General features: G+C 39.3%; 3 protein-coding genes across 9 annotated transcripts in view; all 3 read left to right on the forward strand.

Moving 5' to 3' along the window:
• SGK3 (serum/glucocorticoid regulated kinase family member 3) overlaps positions 1–11,643 on the forward strand; it is a 158,673-nt gene extending 147,030 nt beyond the window's left edge. For all 4 annotated transcript variants that reach the window (XM_072604736.1, XM_072604740.1, XM_072604739.1 and 1 more), the window contains 2 exons: positions 3,992–4,081; positions 9,698–11,643. In XM_072604736.1, the coding sequence (XP_072460837.1) occupies positions 3,992–4,081; positions 9,698–9,868 (261 nt within the window). In that variant the 3' untranslated portion in view covers positions 9,869–11,643. The remainder of the gene's footprint in view (positions 1–3,991; positions 4,082–9,697) is intronic.
• An 88-nt stretch (positions 11,644–11,731) lies between these two features.
• LOC140501306 (uncharacterized) lies at positions 11,732–14,400 on the forward strand. Its single transcript, XM_072604741.1, has 2 exons — positions 11,732–14,027; positions 14,117–14,400. Exons 1-2 carry the CDS (start codon positions 13,115–13,117, stop codon positions 14,209–14,211), a joined length of 1,008 nt encoding a protein of 335 aa, XP_072460842.1. The 5' UTR covers positions 11,732–13,114; the 3' UTR covers positions 14,212–14,400.
• The window catches only part of MCMDC2 (minichromosome maintenance domain containing 2), a 31,877-nt gene continuing 25,396 nt past the window's right edge, over positions 14,126–20,606 (forward strand). For 2 of the 4 annotated variants that reach the window (XM_072604732.1, XM_072604735.1), the window contains exons 1-7: positions 14,959–15,329; positions 15,423–15,553; positions 15,620–15,679; positions 15,899–16,094; positions 17,623–17,745; positions 17,866–17,970; positions 18,437–18,565. In XM_072604732.1, the coding sequence (XP_072460833.1) occupies positions 15,236–15,329; positions 15,423–15,553; positions 15,620–15,679; positions 15,899–16,094; positions 17,623–17,745; positions 17,866–17,970; positions 18,437–18,565 (838 nt within the window). In that variant the 5' untranslated portion in view covers positions 14,959–15,235. Of the gene's footprint in view, positions 14,201–14,475; positions 14,577–14,958; positions 15,330–15,422; positions 15,554–15,619; positions 15,680–15,898; positions 16,095–17,622; positions 17,746–17,865; positions 17,971–18,436; positions 18,566–20,606 lie in introns of those variants that run through there. The other 2 variants (XM_072604734.1, XM_072604733.1) reach the window with 2 other exon arrangements.

A 20,606-nucleotide genomic window follows, 5' to 3' on the forward strand; every position in this document is an offset into this window, starting at 1 on the left:
CTCAACCTCAGTTTCCTTATCTGTAGTGTGAGAGTGTTTGTAGTCTTTGATCTTCAAGGCCTCTTCCAGTTCTAAATATATGATCCTGTAAATTAATGAACTGATGATACATTAAGTGCTTGCTGTATGCAAAGCACTGTATTAAATGCCTAGGATACAAATAAAGAAGCAAAACTACCCCTGTTGTGCAGGAGCTCACATTCTAATGGGGAAGAAAACACATATGGAAGTTCAACTGTAAGGTCCTTAGGGTGAATTTTTTTCACCTTTCCCATAAATACGTTAGTATATATTGGACCATTTCTTCCTCTCCTTTCCCTTCTTGGAAGGTATATATGGCCAGGAGTAGAATTGCTGGGTTGGAATATTTAAACAGCTTAGCCATTTCAGAACATTTGGATCAGTTCATGGCTTTGCCACTGATACCTTAGTGTTCTTTTCTTCCCAAAGTCTTTCCAAGATTGACTGTGTGCTTTTTTAATATTATCTTTGCCAGTTTGCTTGATATAAAGTGAAATCACCAAGCCATTTAAACTTACATTTTTTTCCTATTATTTGGAGCTTATTTTCTTTTTTTTTTCTTATTTAACTTTTAACATTTATTTTCACACAATTTTGGGTTACAAATTTTCTCCCCTTTTATCCCCTCCCCCCCCCCAGACCCAAGCTTTCTAATTGCCCCTGTGACCTATCTGCTCTCTCCTCTATCCTCCCTCCCTGCCCTTGTCTCCGTCTTCTCTTTTGTCCTGTAGGGCCAGATAGCTTTCTTGACCCCTTAACCTATATTTCTTGTTACCCAGTGATAAGAACATTACATTTGGTCCTAACACTTTGAGTTCCAACTTCTTTAGCTCCCTCCCTCTCCACCCCTTCCCCTTGGAAAACAGGCAATTCAATATAGGCCATATCTGTTTAGTTTTGCAAATGATTTCCATACTAGTTGTGTTGTATAGGACTAACTATATTTCTCTCCATCCTGTCCTGTCCCCCATTACTTCTATTTTCTTATGGTCCTTTCCCTCCCCATGAGTGTCGACCTCGGATTGCATTCTCCTCCCCATGCCCTCCCTTCTATCCTCCCCCCCACCCTGCTTGTGCCCCTGTCTCCCACTCTCCTGTATTATGAGATAGGTTTTCCTATCAAAATGAGTGTGCATTATATTCTTTCCTTTAGTGGATTGTGATGAGAGTAGACCTCATGTTTTTCTCTTGCCTCCCCTCTTTATCCAACCACTAATAAGTCTTTTGCTTGCCTCTTTTATGAGAGATAATTTGCCCCATATAACTTCTGCCTTTCTCCTCCCAATATTTCTCTCTCACTGCTTGATTTCATTTTTTTTTTTTAAGATATGATCCCATCCTCTTCAATTCACTCTGTGCACTCTGTCTCTATGTATATGTGCGTGTGTGCATGTGTGTGTGTGTGTGCTCCCAACCAGTACCCAGATACTGAAATGTTTCAAGAGTTACAAATATTGTCTTTCCATGTAGGAATGTAAACAGTTCAACTTTAGTAAGTCCTTTATGACTTCTCTTTGCTGTTCACCTTTTCATGGTTCTCTTCATTCTTGTGTTAGAAAGTCAAATTTTCTTTCCAGCTCTGGTCTTTTCATCAGGAAAATTTGAAAGTCCTCTATTTCATTGAAATACCATTTTTTCTCCTGAAGTATTATACTCAGTTTTGCTGGGTAGGTGATTCTTGGCTTCAGTCCTAGTTCCTTTGACTTCTGGAATATCCTATTCCATTCCCTTCTATCTCTCAATGTAGAGGGTCCCAGATCTTGTGCTATCCTGATTGTATTTCCACAATACTTGAATTGTTTCTTTCTAGCTGCTTGCAATATTTTCTCTTTCACCTGGAAATTCTGTAATTTGGCCACAATGCTCCTGGGAGTTTCTCTTTTTGGATCTCTTTCATGCGGTGTTCTGCGGATTCCTTGAATATTTATTTTGCCTTCTGGTTCTAGAATCTCAGGGCAGTTTTCCTTGATAATTTCATGGAAGATGATGTCTAGGCTCTTCTTTTGATCATGGTTTTCAGGTAGTCCCAGAATTTTTACATTGTCTCTCCTGATTCTATTTTCCAGGTCAGTTGTTTTTCCAATAAGATATTTCACATTATCTTCCATTTTTTGAATCTGCGTGGTATGTTCTGAGATATCTGTCTTTCTCATAAAGTCCTTAGCGTCCATCTGTACCATTCCAGTTTTGAAAGATCTATTTTCTTCAGTGAGCTTTTGAATCTCCTTTTCCATTTGGTTAATTCTGCTTTTGAAAGCATTCTTCTCCTCATTGGCCCCTTGCACCTCCCTTGCCAACTGAGTTAGGCTAGTTCTCAGGGTGCCAATTTTTTCAAGATTTTTTTGATTCTCCTTTAGCAGGGAGCTGATCTGGTTTTCATGCTTCTCCCTCATCCCTCTCATTTCCCTTCCCAGTCTTTCCTCCACCTCTCTAACTTGATTTTCAAAATTCCTCTTGAGCTCTTCCATGGCCCGAGCCCATTGGGTGGGCTGGGACACAGAATCCTCGATTTCTGTGTCTTTGCCTGATGGCAAGCATTGTTCTTCCTCATCAGAAAGGAAGGGAGGAAGTGTCTTTTCTCCGAGAAAGTACCCTTCAATAGTCTTATTTCTTTTCCCTTTTCTGGGCATTCTCCCCAGCCAGTGGCTTGACCTCTGAATATTCTCCTCACACCCACCTCACCTACTGATCCTCCCAGCCAGCGTTTGGGGACTGAGATTCAAATGCTGCTTCCCGCCTTAGGGTTTTTGGCGGGGGCAGGGCTGCTATTCAGTGCGAGAATTAAGTCCAGGTGGTCAGGGGCAGGGCCTCCTCTCTGGCTCAGTTCCCTCATGGGGTTTATGCACAGACCTTCCACAATGGATCCAGGCTCCCACCCGCTTGGGGAGCCCCTGTCTGCAGCCGCCTCTCAGCTTCTATCTCCCGGGGGGGCCCGAGCCGTGGGGGCACCCCACTCCCCTCTCGACCCGCCAAAGAGACTCTCTCACCTACCCCCATCACCTGTGGGTGGAGGGGCTAGTGCCGCCGCTGGAGATCCCGTCTCTGGAGCCTTCTCGGATCTGTTTCTCTCGGTGCCGCCGCCGCCGCCGCCGCCGCAGGTCCGGGCTGGGCTCCACGTCTGCAGCGCGACGGACCTTTTGCGAGAGGTTTGCAGGTCCCTCTGTGGGTGGGGGGACCCGCGTGGCCACTGGAGATCCCGTCCCCATAGCCCTCTTGGATCTTTTCCTCACGGTGTCGTGGCCCCGGCAGGGCTGCCCTCTGCTCCCCGTCCCAGCGCCCAGTCTGCAGCGCGAAGGACCCCCGCGAGAGGTTTGCAGGTCTCTCCGGAACAGAAATCTCCCTTGCTCCAATATTCCGTGGTCTCTGGGTGCAGAATTCACCGTGAGTTGGTCCCCTCTAGCCGTTCTGTGGGTTGTGGGTTAGGAGCTATGTGTATGTGCGTCTTTCTACTTCGCCATCTTCCCATTAACTCTTGGAGCTTATTTTCTAGTGATCATTGACAGTTTGCAGTACTTCTTTTGAACTCTATCTATTGGGAAATATATGTTCCAACTTCCTCTATATCTTGCATATCCAACTTTTATCAGTAATATTTGAGGCGAAGATTTTTTTTTCGTACTTGACTTTTAGTTTAGTTTTTCTTTCCATTACCACAAAAATAATTCTAACTCTATAACAATCAACTGAAAACAAAAGGCTCTAGCTACTCACTGCCTCAACTTTTGAGATACTGGTGGTAATGCTGAAATGTTTGTTTATAATCAGAGTTTGATGATAGCATGTTTACACTCCCCCCTCCCCCCCCCCCCCCCCCCCCCCGTGTATATTTTTCCCTCAGCCCTTGTCTAGAAAAAAGTTTGGAAAAAGGAAATGGGTAATCTGGTAAATTTGGTGATAGTTGGTTTGTCCAGAATTAGTTCAATGAATGCTTATGTTCTACGCAATTAACAGATTTTTCTTTTTATTCCAGCTTGAAATTCAAAATCATCCTTTTTTTGAATCACTCAGCTGGACTGACCTTGTACAAAAAAAGATTCCACCACCTTTTAATCCTAATGTGGTAAGTTGAATATATTCACATGTCTTTACATATCAATATAGGAGCAGAGCTTTATCTTACTCCTGCTTTTATTCCATCAGATCTGTAAGTCTATGTGTAATGAGATGGAGTTAGTAACTAAATTTGTGAAAAATACATATATAATTCAGCCACTTATCACAGTCAATCAGACTACAGCACTTTTTTCAGTTAAAATCAGTATCTTTTAGCAGCAGGGTGGCTCAGTGGATTGAGTGCTAGGCCTGGAGTAAGAAAGAATTATCTTCCTAAGTTCAAATCTGGCCTCAGACACTTAGGAGCTACGTAACCCTGGATAAGTCACTTAACCCTGTTTGCCTCAGTTTCGTCATTTGTGAAATGAGCTGGAGAAGGAAATAGCAAACCACTCATGTATCTTTGCCAAGAAAACTCCAGATGGAATCATGAAGAGTCAGACACAACAGAAAAATGACTGAAAAACAATTGTGTCAAGTGTTCCTCTAGCACAAGTAATTTTATTAATGACTTCCAAGTTTCATTCCTGAGTATCTCTGAATCTTGCTATTTACCAAACTGTTCTTATAGATTGGCACAGCTAAGAGTGTCTGACAGGTAAGTTATGGGCCCATTCATAGTGTCCACTAATCTGCTGATAGAGAGAATGTAGCTGGGAACCTATACCTTCTTTTGTAACATTATAGAGAAAAAAGAGATTAAAGTAACTTTGCAAAGTTGAAATACTCTTCTTCATCTCTGCATCTAGGTCATTGTAGGGACTATGAGAAGCAGCTGTAACTTAGCAAACGTTTCATTATCTTTTCTATGGCAGGACATTTACAGATATAAGAATAAATAACAATATAAAACATCCTGTACAGTTAGCAAGGCAGTATATAATTAATTTTATCTCTGATATATCAGAAAGGAAGCAGCTGACAGGGACCTGTTTCTCTCTCCTGTTTTATTTTGACCAGATTTCATCAATGCTAGGAGTTCCTGGTGAGAAACTTCCTCTTTCAGTACAGGTCATCATCACCCTCTCAACTACACAGAGTCTTAAAAAGTAGTTGTGGGTATTAAGAGGTTAATGACTTGCCCAGAGTCCCTCGGTTGGTCTGTTAAGTGTCCCAAGTTGGGGCTTGAGCTTAGGTCTCCCTGACTGTGAGGGAAGTTTTCAGGCTTCCACGTCCCATATTGCCTCTTCTCTCTGAAATTTGCTTATTTTCCTTTTGTTGTTCAGTTGCTTCAGGTATGTCCTACTGTTTGTGACCCTATTTGGGGTTTTCTCGGAAAAGATATTGTAGTGGTTTGTCATTTCCTTCTCCAGCTCCTTTTACAGATGAGGAAACTGAGGCAAACAGGGTTGAGTGACTTGCCCAGAGTCACCTAGGAAGTATCTGGGGTCAGATTGGAACTCAGGTCTTCCTGATGCCAGGCCTATCACTTTATTCTCTGTGCCACCTAGCTGCCCTAGTTACTTTCCTTAACATTCAACAAAAGAAATGTGTTGTTCAGCACGTTGGCGTTTAGTTATTGACAGAAATTAGCTCTTTAACAAAGAGGGAGTTTGCTGGACAAACATAAGTGTTTCCTAAATACATCAGCCTGGAATTTAAGCCCCTGTCTTCTCTCTTCCCTTCTCCTTTATTCATCATTCTGTGTAAAGACAATGCCTATGACCCTAGCTCCGAGCATATGATTATAGTTAACATGGTAACCAAACCATAGGACTTGCGCACATTAAAATCCTGTTGGACCTCTCTGCTTTAAATACATTTTCCAAAATTTATTTTCCATGTTTAATTTATCAGTGAGTCAGTGAGTCACAGTGTTAATTAACCCTGAACCCCTCCTGGTTTATTTTTTTTTTTTAAACCAGACCTTTGATTTCCTTGTTATGGGGCACTCCCAGTGAGGAACTTCCTGTGTTGATGCAGATCAGCACCTTCTCTTTAATAGATGGTCTTAGACAGTTTCCTGCTGCACCAAGAGGAATTTGGCTTCCAGTTACAAAGCTGGGGTGTGTCAGAGGCAGGACCTGAACCTGAAGCTTTGGATTCTGAAGCTAATTCTCTCATTGCCTCTTCACCTTTTAACTCTTTTACACTAAAACCATTTTTCTGTATATTTGAAGTGCCATTAGTATTACTCTAGAATGAGAAGGAAAACTGCATCGCTTTAAGTAAGCTGTATTTATGTAGCTAAGATAAGGGGTACTTTAATGGAACTATAACAGACTATAGAACAAGGCCCAGTTGTTTTTCTTACCTTTTTTGCTTCTCTTTGCTCTATTAAGGGAAATAGTTTTTAGACTGGAAAAGATAGGGAAAAAATTACTTTTAAACAGATGATAACCAAGAAAAGTAGAGATATATAATAAGAATGACTTTAGATGCCCTGTCTGTGATATTTGAAAGTCCAAAGGGTATTGGATTTGAAGTCAGATTTGTTACCTATGTGACACTGGACAAGTCACTTCATCTTTATGGGAATCAGTTTCCACATTGGTGTAAAAAATGAGGTATTTGGACTACAAAAATGAGGTATTTGGACTAAAAATCTCTGAAGGTCCTAGTCAGTTCCAAATCCATGAGGTATGATAAAAAAAAAAAATCAGAGAAAAGGTAAAATTACTTTAGGGGTGAAAAAAATGTTCTGATTTTCAAAACAGAATGGAGTTTGCAAATTATAGGCCAGTGAGCTTGACTTAGATTCCTGGCAAAATTCTATCATGTATCATTAAAGAACTTCTTGGTTAACACCAGAAAAGGAAGCAAGGATTACAAAGACCCCAGCATGGCTTCAACAAGAACAGCTCTTAACAAACTAATCTCATTGCTTTTTTTTTTTTTAACAAAGTTGGTAGACTGATAGATCAAAGGAATTCTGTAGATAGAGGTTTACTTAGATTTTAGCAAAGCATTTAAGTCTTTTATGTCAATTTTAAGAACAAGACAGATGTGAGATACACAATAGTACACAAGTGAGTAGAGGTTGAATGGCCAGATCCAAAAGGTTAATTGTTTTTATGTCAACTTGAAAAGAGTTCTCTAGATGTCTGTGCTTGCCTTGTGCTGTTTAGTATTAGTATCAGTCATTTTGATTATGTCAGTCAAACATTTATGAAGTACCTGCTGTATGCCAGGCATTGTGGTAAGTACTAGGGATACAAAGAAAGTTAAAAAAAAAAAAAAGCCTGCTCCCTAAGAGTTCACAGGCCAGTTGGGAGAGACAGTGTGCCAGCAAGATATATGTATGTTAAATTGGAAATAACCAAGAAAGGGAAAGCAACTATTGTTAATGGGGATCAGGAAAGGCATCTTTGTAAAAGATGGGATTTTAGCTGGGACTTAAAGGAAACCAGGAAGTGAAGGAAATAGAGAAGGAAAATTCTAGGCATGAAACAGCCAATTCCCTGGAGTTGGGAATTGGATAGCTAGCAAACTCAGCATATTTGTAGATGACCCAGTTCTGGGAAGGCACTGTATCCAGAAAAGATTCAAGAAGATCTTGACTGGCTTAGAACAATGAAACCAAAACAAACTAGATGAAATTTAATAGACAAAGAAGGAAGATTGACAAGATAACAAAATAAGCTGATCTTAAGACCATTATTGAAATTAGAAGTTGAGCCTCCCCCCCAAAAAAACCTGATCAACTTGCAAACAAAAATCTCATTGGCTTTTTTTGAACTTATGTTAGGAGAGCTCGGTTCTTTTCTTGTAGCGGTTAAAACAAAAATATTACATGCTCACTCAGGAATGGGAGTGTATTGGATAGAATCTTCTATCATCTGGTAAGGAGGCTGATATAGAGGCATGGATATAAGCTTAGGATGGAGACAGGTGATCACCATGAAATTGGGAATCTGGAAATAGGGAACCTTCTAATTTAAAGATCAGAATAAGTAAAAACTGTAATAAAGAATCAACTAGTTTAGCAGAGAGGGAATGAAGAGAGCTGATCATTAATTTATACTGACCCCTTAAAAACTACAACCCTTAAAATGAGTAAATATTTGTGTAATAAAAACATGATTTTGTTTGTTCATGAAGAGATCTGAGAATAAAAAAAAAATCTTATTTTTTGAAATCTCTTCATATTTTTTGATCCAGGTTTTTATTGCCAGGTTTGGAAAATCTGGAAAATCATGTTTCACTTTTATCAGAAAGACATCTTTAAATCTGAGAGTTAGCTTTTGTTTTCCTGAGCTTGAGTGTTAGAGGATTGAAGGTGGTGGTGGAGGGGGATGCAGTGTGGAGAGGGAAAAAGCAGAGAGGGAAGGGGACAGAAGGGAATAAGTGGTTATGTAGTGCCTACTATATGCCATGCACTGTGCTGAGTACCTTGAAAATATTATCTTATTTGATCCTCACAACAATCCTATGATTACTGTTATTAACATTATTAATACTATTATTAACCTCATTTTACAGGTAAGGAAAACAAGACAAACAAATTAAGTGATACTCCCAGAATCACACACTAATACATGTCTGAGGCCAGATTTGAAGTCAGGTCTTCCTGATTCCATTTCCAGTGCGCTACTCATTGTGCTGCCTAACTGCCCCAAAGAAGAAGGGGGTAGAAGTTAAATTCTTATTCCCATTGCAAATTTGAGTTGGAGATAATTTAGGTAATGATTCAGGATCTATCCCAGAGTTGTGAAGATGAAATGAGGTCATATTCACTTAGCCAAATTGCCTGGCTCATAGTAGACAGAATATAAATGTTTTATCATCATTATTATTATTGGTCATTAGGCATTCGTTTGATGAAGAAACCTAATCTAGATAGACCAGCACTATTATTTTAGGAGAGAGAAAGAAGTAACACATTGCCATCTATTGTCAGTTGTGATAATTGTCAGTATAAGTGTTTTAATCTGTGTTTGTGCCTCTAGGATTAAACTTGATGTTGATGACCCCTAGTTTCTTATCACAGTTTTAAGGAAGAAATCTTTCTTTTTTCCTTTTCTAGTTTAGCCCCTCATTGTGGCTCTAAGGAAGGCATTGATTATATATACATATATATATATATATATATATACATATATACATATATATGTACATATATACATATATACATATATATGTACATATATACATATGTACATATATATGTATATATATATATATTTTTATCCCCCATTGCTTTCATTATTATAATAATTTTCTTTCCATAGCATCAGTAGGATTTATCCTACTATGCCCCTTCCTCCCCACCTACTTCTTCAGCTGCCTAAGAATGTAAATATCTAATTTCACTAATGAAAATAGGGGTTTCGGTTTTCATCAGCGCACTTTATTATGCCTCATACATTGTTATGGTCAACACCTAGTTAAATTGGTACAGGAAACTAATCTACTATGCTTGTTGCTCCTGTCAGGACCCTAAATTCTAGTATGTGTTGCTATTCAAAGCATAAGGTTGTCAAAATAAAATGCCAAAAAGTAGACTAGGGAAAAGATAATACAGGAAAAGAAGAAAGTATGGCAATTGAAAGATAAGAAGGGCACTGCAACTTTCAGAAGCATTTATTTATAAAGAAGAAATTTACAAATATATGTTAGATATCTGATAAAATGATTAAAACAAGTGAAGATTAGATATGTAACTATCTTTTTAATATTTTAGGTTGGACCAGATGATATCAGGAACTTTGATGCAGCCTTTACAGAAGAAATGGTTCCATATTCTGTTTGCATATCTTCTGACTATTCCATAGTGAATGCCAGTGTTTTGGAGGCCGATGATGCATTTGTCGGTTTCTCTTATGCACCTCCTTCTGAAGATTTGTTTTTATAAGAGAGACAGCATTCAGAAGACACCAAGGAACTACAAACCTAAGGATCAAAGTGACATTTTTCTATATGAGAAAGTATTCCAAAATGTGTCTTAACTAGTGCCTCATTTTTATATGTAAAGTTGGAATCTTTGAAAACTTTTTTTCTGCTGTACATGAAAAAGAATAGGGCATTTCAGAAAGCTGAATTTAAACTTTGTTACTCCTGCTTATTAAGATTATTTTTAAAGAAATACTTTACAAGCTATTCTTTACATTGACCTGTTTTTAAGTAAAAAATGTTTGCTGTTTACTGTTTTTTTTCCTTAGAAGTTTACACAAATATCTCCAGGATTAGCTGTTTTCAACACCTAGAACGGCTCAGTATGTTGCTTTTCGATTCAGTCCATTGTCCCTATAGTGATTTTTAGTGTTATGTCATAACTATGCAATTATCTTTTGTATTTGTTGTTGGAAAAGAAATAACATATTGCCATATTAAAACTTTGAAATCTGAAGTACTTGACAGGATTAAAATGAAAGTGCGTAGTTAACAAAATATGTTGGTTTATAGTTTTGATGACCTTTTATTCTGCATATCTTTAAGGATTAAAAAACACAGAAAATACCTTGTCTTTAGTACATTGGAGCTCAAATTTTATATGCTTTTTTTTTCCGTGCAAGAAACAGAAAATAAACTGTTCGCATTTCTTTAACATTACAAAGATTTAAAGGACAGTCAACTATTATGGATTTTGTGCATGTATTACTGAAACATTCATTTTTCTATGCACTCTATCATGCATTTAAAATTTGTATGTTCTCTGCTTTCAGGTTGTTAATTTTTTGTCTTCAGCATCTTTGGTACAGTATGCATTCATTGTGAACCTTGGCATTTGCTTTGAAAATATGTGAATAACTTTTTTCAAAGCCATTGTCTTAATTAGGAATTATATACATGAGTATTAAGTTTGTTAGAATACTCATATAATTTAGAAATTTCAAAAATTGTCTCAAATATGCATACTTTCTCTGTAGATTGCTGGATTGATTCCAAAAGCATTTTGTGTAAAATAGTCATATTCTACTTAACAGTTATGAAAAACAAACGCTAATTTGGCCTTCATTTATTTTAGAAAAGTACAGGGAATCTAATCTTCATTCCATGGCAAGCTAACTTTGGATCACTTAAAATTCCAGACAAACTGACTACAAATGCAGAAGAACTAGAAAATACTGCTTAGAAGCTTGGAATCCTAATTATCGGTTGGGGAGAACTTTTTTTTTTTAAATCTTACAAACAGTCCTTCAAAGTATTTGAGAAGCGTAATTTATAAAAGGGCTGACTTAGCCTATCAGTTCAGATTCTTTGAATGAAAAGGAGACAGAAGCTTCATTCAAAGTAATGGTGTAAGTACACCTTAAAATTGTTTTCAAACACTGTATCTTCCTACAGAAGTAGTAATTTAGTAACTACACTGTCTGTACATATTTGTTCTGTCCGGCACTACTGTAAATTCTGCTTTTACACAGAAGCTTTTTGTTTATTGTAGATCAAAATGAAAACTGCAACATCTTGCAGGATTTGTTTTGATTCGGCCACTCTTAAAAAACGAAACTGCCCAAAATCAAAGTGCAATATTATGTATTTTTAAGAGAAGGTAATAAAAGGTAGAATTCTGATGTTTCTCGGATTACAAGTAATGCAATTAGTGTGTAATATAAAAGAAAACAAAGCTATTGTTAACCTTGTGACCTGTTGTTAACTCAAACTAAAATTAAATAGAAACGCTATGCATTTTGTTGTTGCTTCTGACTCTTCCTGGCCCATTTGGGGTTTTCTTGACAAAGATAAGAGTGGTTGGTCGTTTCCTTTGCAAGCTCATTTCTCCGATGATTAACAAACAGTCACACAACTAGTAAGTGAGGTCAGATTTGAGCTCCTGAAGATGAGTCTTCTTGGCTTCAGGCCCAGCACCCTATCCACTGCCCCACCTCACTGCCCAGTATTAGGCCTACATAATTTCAAAATGTGCTTTCTTAGAAAAATAAATTATTAGATTGTTAACTTGTCAATGAATAAATTTTAGGAAAAACATCTAAATATGACATCTTTATTTTTGTTCTAGGACCCTGAGATGATGTTTTTCATGTTTTCTTGAGAGGCTTGTACTTTTTAGATTGGAAAATTTTTTCATAATTATATGAAAGTATTTTTAAGATTATTTTTTGTAGGTCATATACAATAGGATAATTCAGATCAGAGCAAAGGAAGGGTTGGTTTACATTTATTACTACAGATACCTTACTCAGATCAAAGGTGTTACGTCATACAACTCTTAAATCTGCTCATTCACTTCTTTGAACATGCCATTTAGGAGTGGCTATGGCACGTCCAATAGTATTCTTAGAATCCAAAATTCTTGCCACTTACTTTAAAGCAGAAGGTGAGAGAGTTCGTAAACCTTCTGACAATTCACTGCTACTTGGTGAGATACACGGATCAGTTCACTAGTAAAACCAAGTACATAACTTTGGTGTAGAGGGTTTGAGATGCCCCTTTAAAAAAAGAAGAAATCTTGGAGCAAAACAGGGAGACACCGAGTAATCTTTAAGGCTTGTCCACTGCTCCTTATTAAATTCATCCACAGGAAAAGTTACCGACAGTCCTACGGGCCCTCTCAGACTGTTAGACTTCAGGGCTTTTTGTATATGGGAGCTACGGGGCAAGTGAAAGCACTCTGGATTTTTTTCTGCCCCAGTCCTCATAACGAGTAAATACGATACCTAAAACCAGCTTTGGAGGGGTGCATCGGCACTTCGTTCTAACACATCTCAGTTGCATCGTTGCTTTTTTACACTCAGAATAAATTAGTATTACACATTTTATATGCATATATCATTGCATAAAGAATGAAGTGTTGGGGTAGATAAAAACCATTCCTACCCGTAAAAAGATTAGATTTCGTTCGACACAGTTAAGTTGTTCACTTTATTAATCAGCAAGTGCACTATGAGACGCAGAAAATGTACATCCATCACAAAAGCGCGGTACTGTGTGAGAAGATGCAGCAGACGCTTTCACGCGTATTCACACGTCCTGAAGAACCCAGGTGCTGCTGGGTGCGGGGCGTGTTCAGGGGCGGGCTCTCCTCCTGTAACCGGGCCCTCCGAGGGCAGAGCCCACTGTACCCAAGCCGCCCGTCCTGGGCGGTTCTCACTCCTGTCTTCCCCTCCCCCCGCTTGCCCCAGGGGGTCTGCGTGCAGAGATGACGACTGCGGTTCAGGTCACGGATGGTGGCGGAGCGCCGGCCCCAGCCTTTATCCCGCACCCTTTCATCACGGGCCTTTTGACCGCGTCCGGGTTTTACACAAATCCTCTTATTGAAGGGGTCTGCTCTGCGAAGCTTGGACTCGGAGGGCCGCACTCGAGGGCCGTGGGCGCCTGCAGGCCGGAGGTTCCGCACTCCTCTAGTGCAGTACCGTTGGGTTGCCTTAGAAGACCATACCATCAGACAAATGATGACGTGACTTGCACTTGGCTTTGTTGTGAGCGAGGGAGGTCACCTGTGCAGGGCGCCAGCCTCCCTCCTCCGGAGCCAGCTGGGTCCAGTGACCAGACGGATCCCCATCAGGGTGACCGCCGAGGCCCAGGGCGCGCTGGGGGGCCCAGGCCTTTAGGCCACGGCCTTGGCAGGCACGCGCTCGGGGGGAGCACGGGACGTACGGACGGCAAAGCCTGCCTTCCTCCCGCAGGCCAGATTCAGCGTACCAAGAAACGCAGACCTGGTGGGAAAACAGGGAGTGGAGAAGCGCCTGCTCTTGGAGAGTGTGGGAAACAAGGGCAGCATGCAGAATGCTTACAAAATGGTGAGAGGGTAAAAGGAGAGCGCCAGCCGGGCGAGGCAGGCCGGCCGAGGTGGGCCGAGAAAGGTAGCCCTGGGCAGGGGCACTCCGTCCGCTGTGGCCTGGGAGGCGGGAGAGGGAGAGCCTGGGTTGGACTGCGCACAAAGCGGGCCGACGCCCCGAAGTCTGGAACACGAGGCCAGCAGGAAAACGGGCTTAGAACGGCAGAGGCTGGGCCACCACACCACGTGCCAAGTGGCCCAGGCCCTGCCCCGGAGGGGCCTGGGCATGCAGCCCGTGACGAAGGCGTGACAGAGACGCCTTCACCCCGCACAGGTCAGTGCCGCAAAAACCGCGCTCGGGAAAAACGCTTCTTTAAAGTCTTTCTCGAGGTTCCTGGACCCCACAGTAGTTTTCTTTTCCAGGGTTCGTGGCAACGTGGGTTTTGACCTGCGGAAAAACAAGTCATTTGGGGAAGGCTGAGGTCACGGCGGCCCGGGGAGCCCTAGGTCTGCACTGATCCCATCCCCTGCCCCGCTACCCCAAAGCAGAGGAAGCGCAGAGAACGTCGCGGGTGAAGTGACAGGCAGCGCGGGCGCGGGCCCGAGCGCGCGCTCCCGACGGCACGAGACTGCCGCCTTCCGGCCAGGCCCGGGGCGAGGTGTGAGGGGCGGAGTCTCGGACCGGGCTCGCGCTCGATCCAACGGCCGCCGCGGACGCGGGGAGCGCCGGGAGAGGAGCCGGAGCGGGCGGGGCGGGGCGGGGCGGAGCGGCGCTATTGGCTGTCAATCAGCACTACCATTTTTTTTTTTAAAATTCTTTTTTCTGGGATTGACGTGGGGAAAAGATCCAGTCAGAGATTGTCCGGCGTTCGGGTTGTCGTCTGTAAGCTGTGAGATCATAATTGCCAACATTTTATTTCCGTTCTCCCAAGTTTTTCTTTAAAATTTTCCACAAAGATTCCCGAACCTTCGCGCCTCATTTTCTGTATTCCACGGAAACAAAAAACTAACGGGACAGCCCACGTCACTTTGCTTTTAAATAATCCCTACAACCTGTATAATTTCTAAAAATGTTTAAATAACCCTTGCTATGATGGCCCAAAACCTAGGCCTAGGCCTCCTTGGTTCTAACGTTGGGTAACCCTCAGAAGCCAGCTTCAATCCTACCACAATAATTGGGGGGAGGGGAGACGGAGAAGGGATGGGGGGGTGGGGAATGGGAGGGGCGGGGTTAAGTGGGCGGGGCTAGATAGGGTGGGGCGGGGACGGCCCCGCCCCCTCGAGCTTCTTTGCAAGGTCTCTTAGAGGAGGGTGCTGAACTCCTCCCAGAAGGCGATCCCTTGAAAACATTGTTTTATTTTTCAATTTCGGAAGAAAAACAAATTGTTTTCTGGCTAAGAAGGGCTTGTACAACTCTTTGACTTGTGGTTCCAAGCTTCACTATTAGACTTTTGTCAGCTAGGCTGTCTGTGATTTTATTACAGGGTTCCTAGCTCTTCCATTTTTCATTTCCTCTTCTTGATAAGAAAAATCAGCTGAAGAATGTCTCACCTAAAGCTGAAAGAGGCAGCCCTTGTCTACCTTGACAGGAGCGGAGGTCTTCAGAAATTTATAGATGATTGCAAGCACTATAATGGTAGGTTCATCAAAGTTAATTTTTAATGATTTTTAGACTGGGTACTTTAAAATACACTTGATGACAATGACTTAAATTGATATTTATTTACAGATTCAAAGCAGAGTTATGCCGTATATCGCTTCAATATTTCTATAAATCCGTCTGACGTTGTGGAATTGGATGCAGTTCTTGGAAATCATATTTTACATAAACCTTTGAAAGCTGCCCAACTTTTTCAATCAGTAAGTTAAAGACAATATTTGTTGGATCAGTTTTTTTCTTCGTAAAAACTTTGTTTTCAATTGCAGGTTTGTTTTGTTGCTGTTCAAACTCTTTCCTTAATCGAACAGTTACAGACTGAAACTCAAGTAAGTTTTTTTTTTTTTAACAGAAACAAAGCTAAAATACAATAGTTTTGAAATAGCACTTTACAAAAATGTTTTCCCCTGTCCAAATTTTGTTAAAATTCCTATTTTTTCAAAGCTCAATATAATATTTTACAACTATTATTTTATCTGCAAAATATCATTTTAATTCAAGTGCATTTTAATATAGTTTTATTAATATCGTTTTCATTTTTTCATTAGATTAACATAGTGCTGAAATTAACACATTTGCCTCTTCTGCCAAGTTATGAGCTTGACCTTTGTGAGTTTCCATTTGATTACCTCTCTCAGAGGTTTTATATGGTACAAGGAATAATAATTTCAGTGACAACAGTAGCGAAATATACACAAGGAGCAAGATTTCTCTGTTCAGATGAAACATGCCCTCATTCTAAAGGTAAAGGATTCAAAATAAGGAGCTAAAAACTTCAGTGATTATCTCAGTTAAGTTTAGATCATGTGATGTATTTGGAGTAGCAATATCTTACAGTAGAATAAAAATGCTGGATTTAAAGTCAGGAGACCTGGGTCACGCGCTTAGTGTGACCCACGTGACTATAAGCAAGTCACTAACGTCTTTGATCTTCCATTTCCTCAACTATAAATTTGTAAATGTTAAAGTGCTGTATAAATGTGAGTGTTTAGGTATTTTTGGACCAGCTTTCTAATTTCTTCAGTATGTTGATAGTCAGTTGGTTCAGTTGTGTCTGACTTTTCATGACCTCATTTGGGGTTTTCATGACTTTGCTGCTGTTTCCTTCTCCAGGTCATTTTCCGGATGAGCTTCTTCAGTGTAGAGAACTCCAAATCAGGAAACAGTGCTACCTGTGTTTGCAACACTGAGAAGTTAATAACTTAGTCATGGACACACAACTAGAATTTGTCAGAGGCTGGGTTTGAACTCAGGCTTTCCTAACCCTAAGACCATACTGACGCTGTTCACGCTGATGTGTATTAGTTGTTGGGGCAGCTAGGTGGTGCAGTGGATAGAGCACCAGTGCAGGAGTGAGGAGGACCTGAGTTCAAATCTCACCTCAGCCCCTTGACACTCACCAGCTATGTGACCTTGGGCAAGTCATTTAACCCCTACTGCCTCCTTCTGTGTCATCTCCAGTCATCCTGATGAATATCTGGTCACTGAATTCAGATGGCTCTGGAGGAGAAGTGAGACTGGTGACCTGCACAGCCCTCCCTCACTCAAAATGGAGTCAAGTGCAAGTCATGTCATTATTTTTCTGATAGCATGGTCTCCTTTGGCAACGAAGGACACACACACTGTGTTAGTTGTTATTAGGAATAAAGAGAACAAACTTCAGCACGCCTTCAGTGCTCCTTTTTCAGTGGGCTCTTGCATGCAAGCAGGCAGGATCACATATCTTTAATTTCTGTTTATAAGTTTACTTTGTATGATCCAAAGATGCATTTTTGCATGTTCAAAAAGCACTGAATGTGTGTCCTCCTGACAGATCATGTTGTACAATGGAGAAAAAGTCTAGACTAGCACATACAGAAGACTGGATCAAAATCAACAGTTTTCCACAGAAGAGAAAAGCTATTTTTAAAGTTTCTTTTCTCTCAATAGCCTCACTGGTAAATCTTAGAGGAAATAATATTGGAGATTTGAAAGCTGAGGATCTTCCTTCCATATATATCTGCCTAGACCCCAAAGACGAAATAGGCCCCAATAGTAACCTAGTAAATAGTAAACAAAATGGTAAACTTCAGTGCCATGCTAAAACTTTAGGTAATTAAAATAAAGATAATGATCTTACTTTGTCTTGTTTAATCTTCAACAAGCAGGACAAAAATACCACTCTATGACTGTCAACTCCCCACATGCAGCAGGGCAAATTTAACATAAATTTTGAATGATTATGGATAAATGGTTAAGCTTGAAAAAAGATTTAATTTTTGTTGTATTTCAGGATTTCAGTATATAAGAGTGCATGTGCCTGGTGCCACAGAATCTACAACAGTGAGAAATGATTTCTCATGTAATCTGTGTACTTCCCCACTTCAAGAAGACAGGAAGTTTAGAGTACTTGGTGGTAAAAGTATAATTTTAAATTTTCAATAATAATATTTAAAACATATTTCATGATTTTAAACTTGGTGTCTAAGTTAAGTTTGAAATATATTTCAATAATAACTATGTTCTTTATGTTAAGATAAACAAATAGCTGAAATAATTACAGCAAAGTCACTCACTGCTTTTCAAGGATGTCCCAACAATCAGCCAATGAGATTTCAGTCTCTTACCGTTTTCCTAAGAGGTCAGTAAGCTTATTTTGAGCATTAAAAAAAAAAAAATCACCATAAAACAAATAACTAAGTTGCTTAAAGGTTCTTATACTACTTAGTATTTATATTCTTTAAAAAACTTGTAAATTTAAGTTTTCTTAAAATTTAATTCTTTTACTCCTTGTAAACCTCTTATTGGGCTTTGTTCCATAATTTTATAACCACCCAAACTTCTTGTGGAATGAAGAATCAGAGTAATTATTTCACTTTTTTATCCTCCTGGATCAGAGTTTCACTGAATATTCATTATTTGCTCCTTCAAATTAGTGCATCAGTATAAATAAGTAATAAAGTTTATTAGCAAACTTTTTTTCCCTCTCTCATTTATAGATAGTAAAATAAATAAAATCATCATTCTTCATAACTAGTTCACCATAAACTGATATTTACAAAGTTCATTTAATGAATATTCTTTTCTTATTTACTTTATAATTTTAGATGAATTAAGCAATAAAATCAAAATAGGAAGTGAATATATAATTGTTGGAATTCCAACTTGTGTTAAAAACTCTTCACAAGCTGCTGTTTGTATAGAGGCCAACAGCATAAATTTATACAGTCCAAAAGGTAAGGAAAATATCATTGTCACAAATTTTAAAATATTTCAATTGATAAATATTTATTGAATTTTTACAGTGGTAAAGGCATTAAAGTTCTATTCTAAGACTTCATCATGGAATAGAAATAATATTCTCAATAGAAATTCTGACATAGCACAAGATGTGATAGGCTCTGCCAAGCTGAGAAGGCTTTCCAGTACAGTCTTGGCCAGAGATTCTGTAAATCTTCTCAAAGGACCAGTCTAACTAAATTCAAGGAGATTCATGAATAGAAGGATTTTTAGCAACAAAAACTCATGAGGACAGCTTTTTAAGGTGTACAAAGGTTGCAGTCTGCAAAATCTCTATGCTTTTAGAAGATTGCTATGGATTTAGGAGACAGGTTTGGAATTAGAATAATAGATACTCCACACAAATTAAATCATGGATCACAGTAGTACAGAAACTAAAATAATATAAAACTTCATCAGCATATGAATTATAATATATCATCACTTCCTCCACGGAGCAAAAAAAGTATACTTACTAAAAATTTTACTTTGTAAGCCTTGCCAATAGAATTTTAAAGTATTTTGTTATTATACTTTTTTCTTTATCTTACCAAAAAGGTTAGAAAATGTGAGGGAAGGAAGAACCTTTCTTTTACCTTTTCAGGAGACTAAGTGAATCATAAAAACACTGTAAAACCTCATTACTCCTTTTTTTCCTCCAGTTTGTTAATTTATTTTTAGTTTTCAACATTCACTTCCATAAGTTTTAAATTTTCTTCCCTCCCTCCCCCTTCCCTCCTCAAGACAGCGTGCAATCTGAGTTCTACACATACATTCCTATTAAACACATTTTCACATTGGTAATGTTGCATAGAAGAATTATAACGAATGGGAGAAACCATGAGAAAGCAAAAAGAAAATAGTCTTCTTTGCTCTGCATTCCAGCTCCATAGTTCTTTCTTTGGATGTGGATGGCATTTTCCATCATGAGTCTTTTGGAATTGTTTTAGGTCCTTACATTGCTGAGAAGGGCTAAGTCTATCAAAATCAGTCCTCACACACTGTGGCTATTACTGTGTACAGTGTTCTCCTGGCTCTGCTTATTTCACTCAGCATCAGTTCATATAAATCTTTCCAGGTTTTTCTGAAGTCCAACTGTTCGACGTTTCTTACAGCACAAAGTATTCCATTACATTCATATACCACAACTTGTTCAGTCATTCCCCAGTTGATGGGCATTCCCTCAATTTCCAGTTCTTGGCCACTACAAAAAAGAGCTGCTCCAAATACTTTTGTCCATGTGGGAACTTTTTCTGTTTTTATGATTTCTTTGAGATACAGTCCTAGAAGCAATATTGCTGGGTCAAAGGGTATGCACATTTTTGTAGCCCTTTGAGCATAGTACCAAATTGCTCTCCAAGATGGCTGGATCAGCTCACAGCTCCACCAACAATGAATTAGTGTTCCTACTCTCCCACATCATCTCCAACATTTATTATCTTCCTGTTTTGTCATGTTAGCCAATCTGATATGTGGGATGTGGTATCTCAGAGTTGTTTTGATCTGCATCTCTAATCTATAATGATTTAGAGCATTTTTTCATGACTATAGATAGCTTTAATTTCTTACTCTGAAAACTGCCCGTCCATATCCTTTGACCATTTATTAGTTGGGGAATGACTTGTATTCTTGTACATTTGACTCAGTTCTCCATATATTTTAGAAAGGAGGCCTTTATCACAGACACTAATTGTAAAAATTCTTTCCCATTTTTCTGCTTTCCTCCTAATCTTGGTTGCATTGGCTTTGTGTGAAAATTTTTGAATTTAATATAATCAAAATTATGCATTTTACATTTCATGTTCTGTATCTCTTATTTGGTCATAAATTCTTTCATTTTCCATAAATCTGACAAGTAAACTGTTCCTTGCTCTCCTAATTTGTTTATAGCATCAGCCTTTATTTCTATATCATGTACCCATTTGGATTTTATTTTGGTATACAGTGTCAGACGTTAGTCTATGCCCAGTTTCTGTCATACTGTTTTCCAGTTACCGA

The sequence above is a fragment of the Notamacropus eugenii genome, chromosome 4 (genome assembly GCF_028372415.1).
Source record: "Notamacropus eugenii isolate mMacEug1 chromosome 4, mMacEug1.pri_v2, whole genome shotgun sequence".
In the NCBI taxonomy this organism is placed as follows: domain Eukaryota; kingdom Metazoa; phylum Chordata; class Mammalia; order Diprotodontia; family Macropodidae; genus Notamacropus; species Notamacropus eugenii.

Bases quoted from the DNA above. Each gene is read 5' to 3' on its own strand.
- LOC140501306 (XM_072604741.1), top strand. From the start codon at position 13,115: ATGACGACTGCGGTTCAGGTCACGGATGGTGGCGGAGCGCCGGCCCCA. The intron at 14,028-14,116 runs GTCAGTGCCGCA...TTTCTTTTCCAG, and splicing joins GACGCCTTCACCCCGCACAG to GGTTCGTGGCAACGTGGGTT.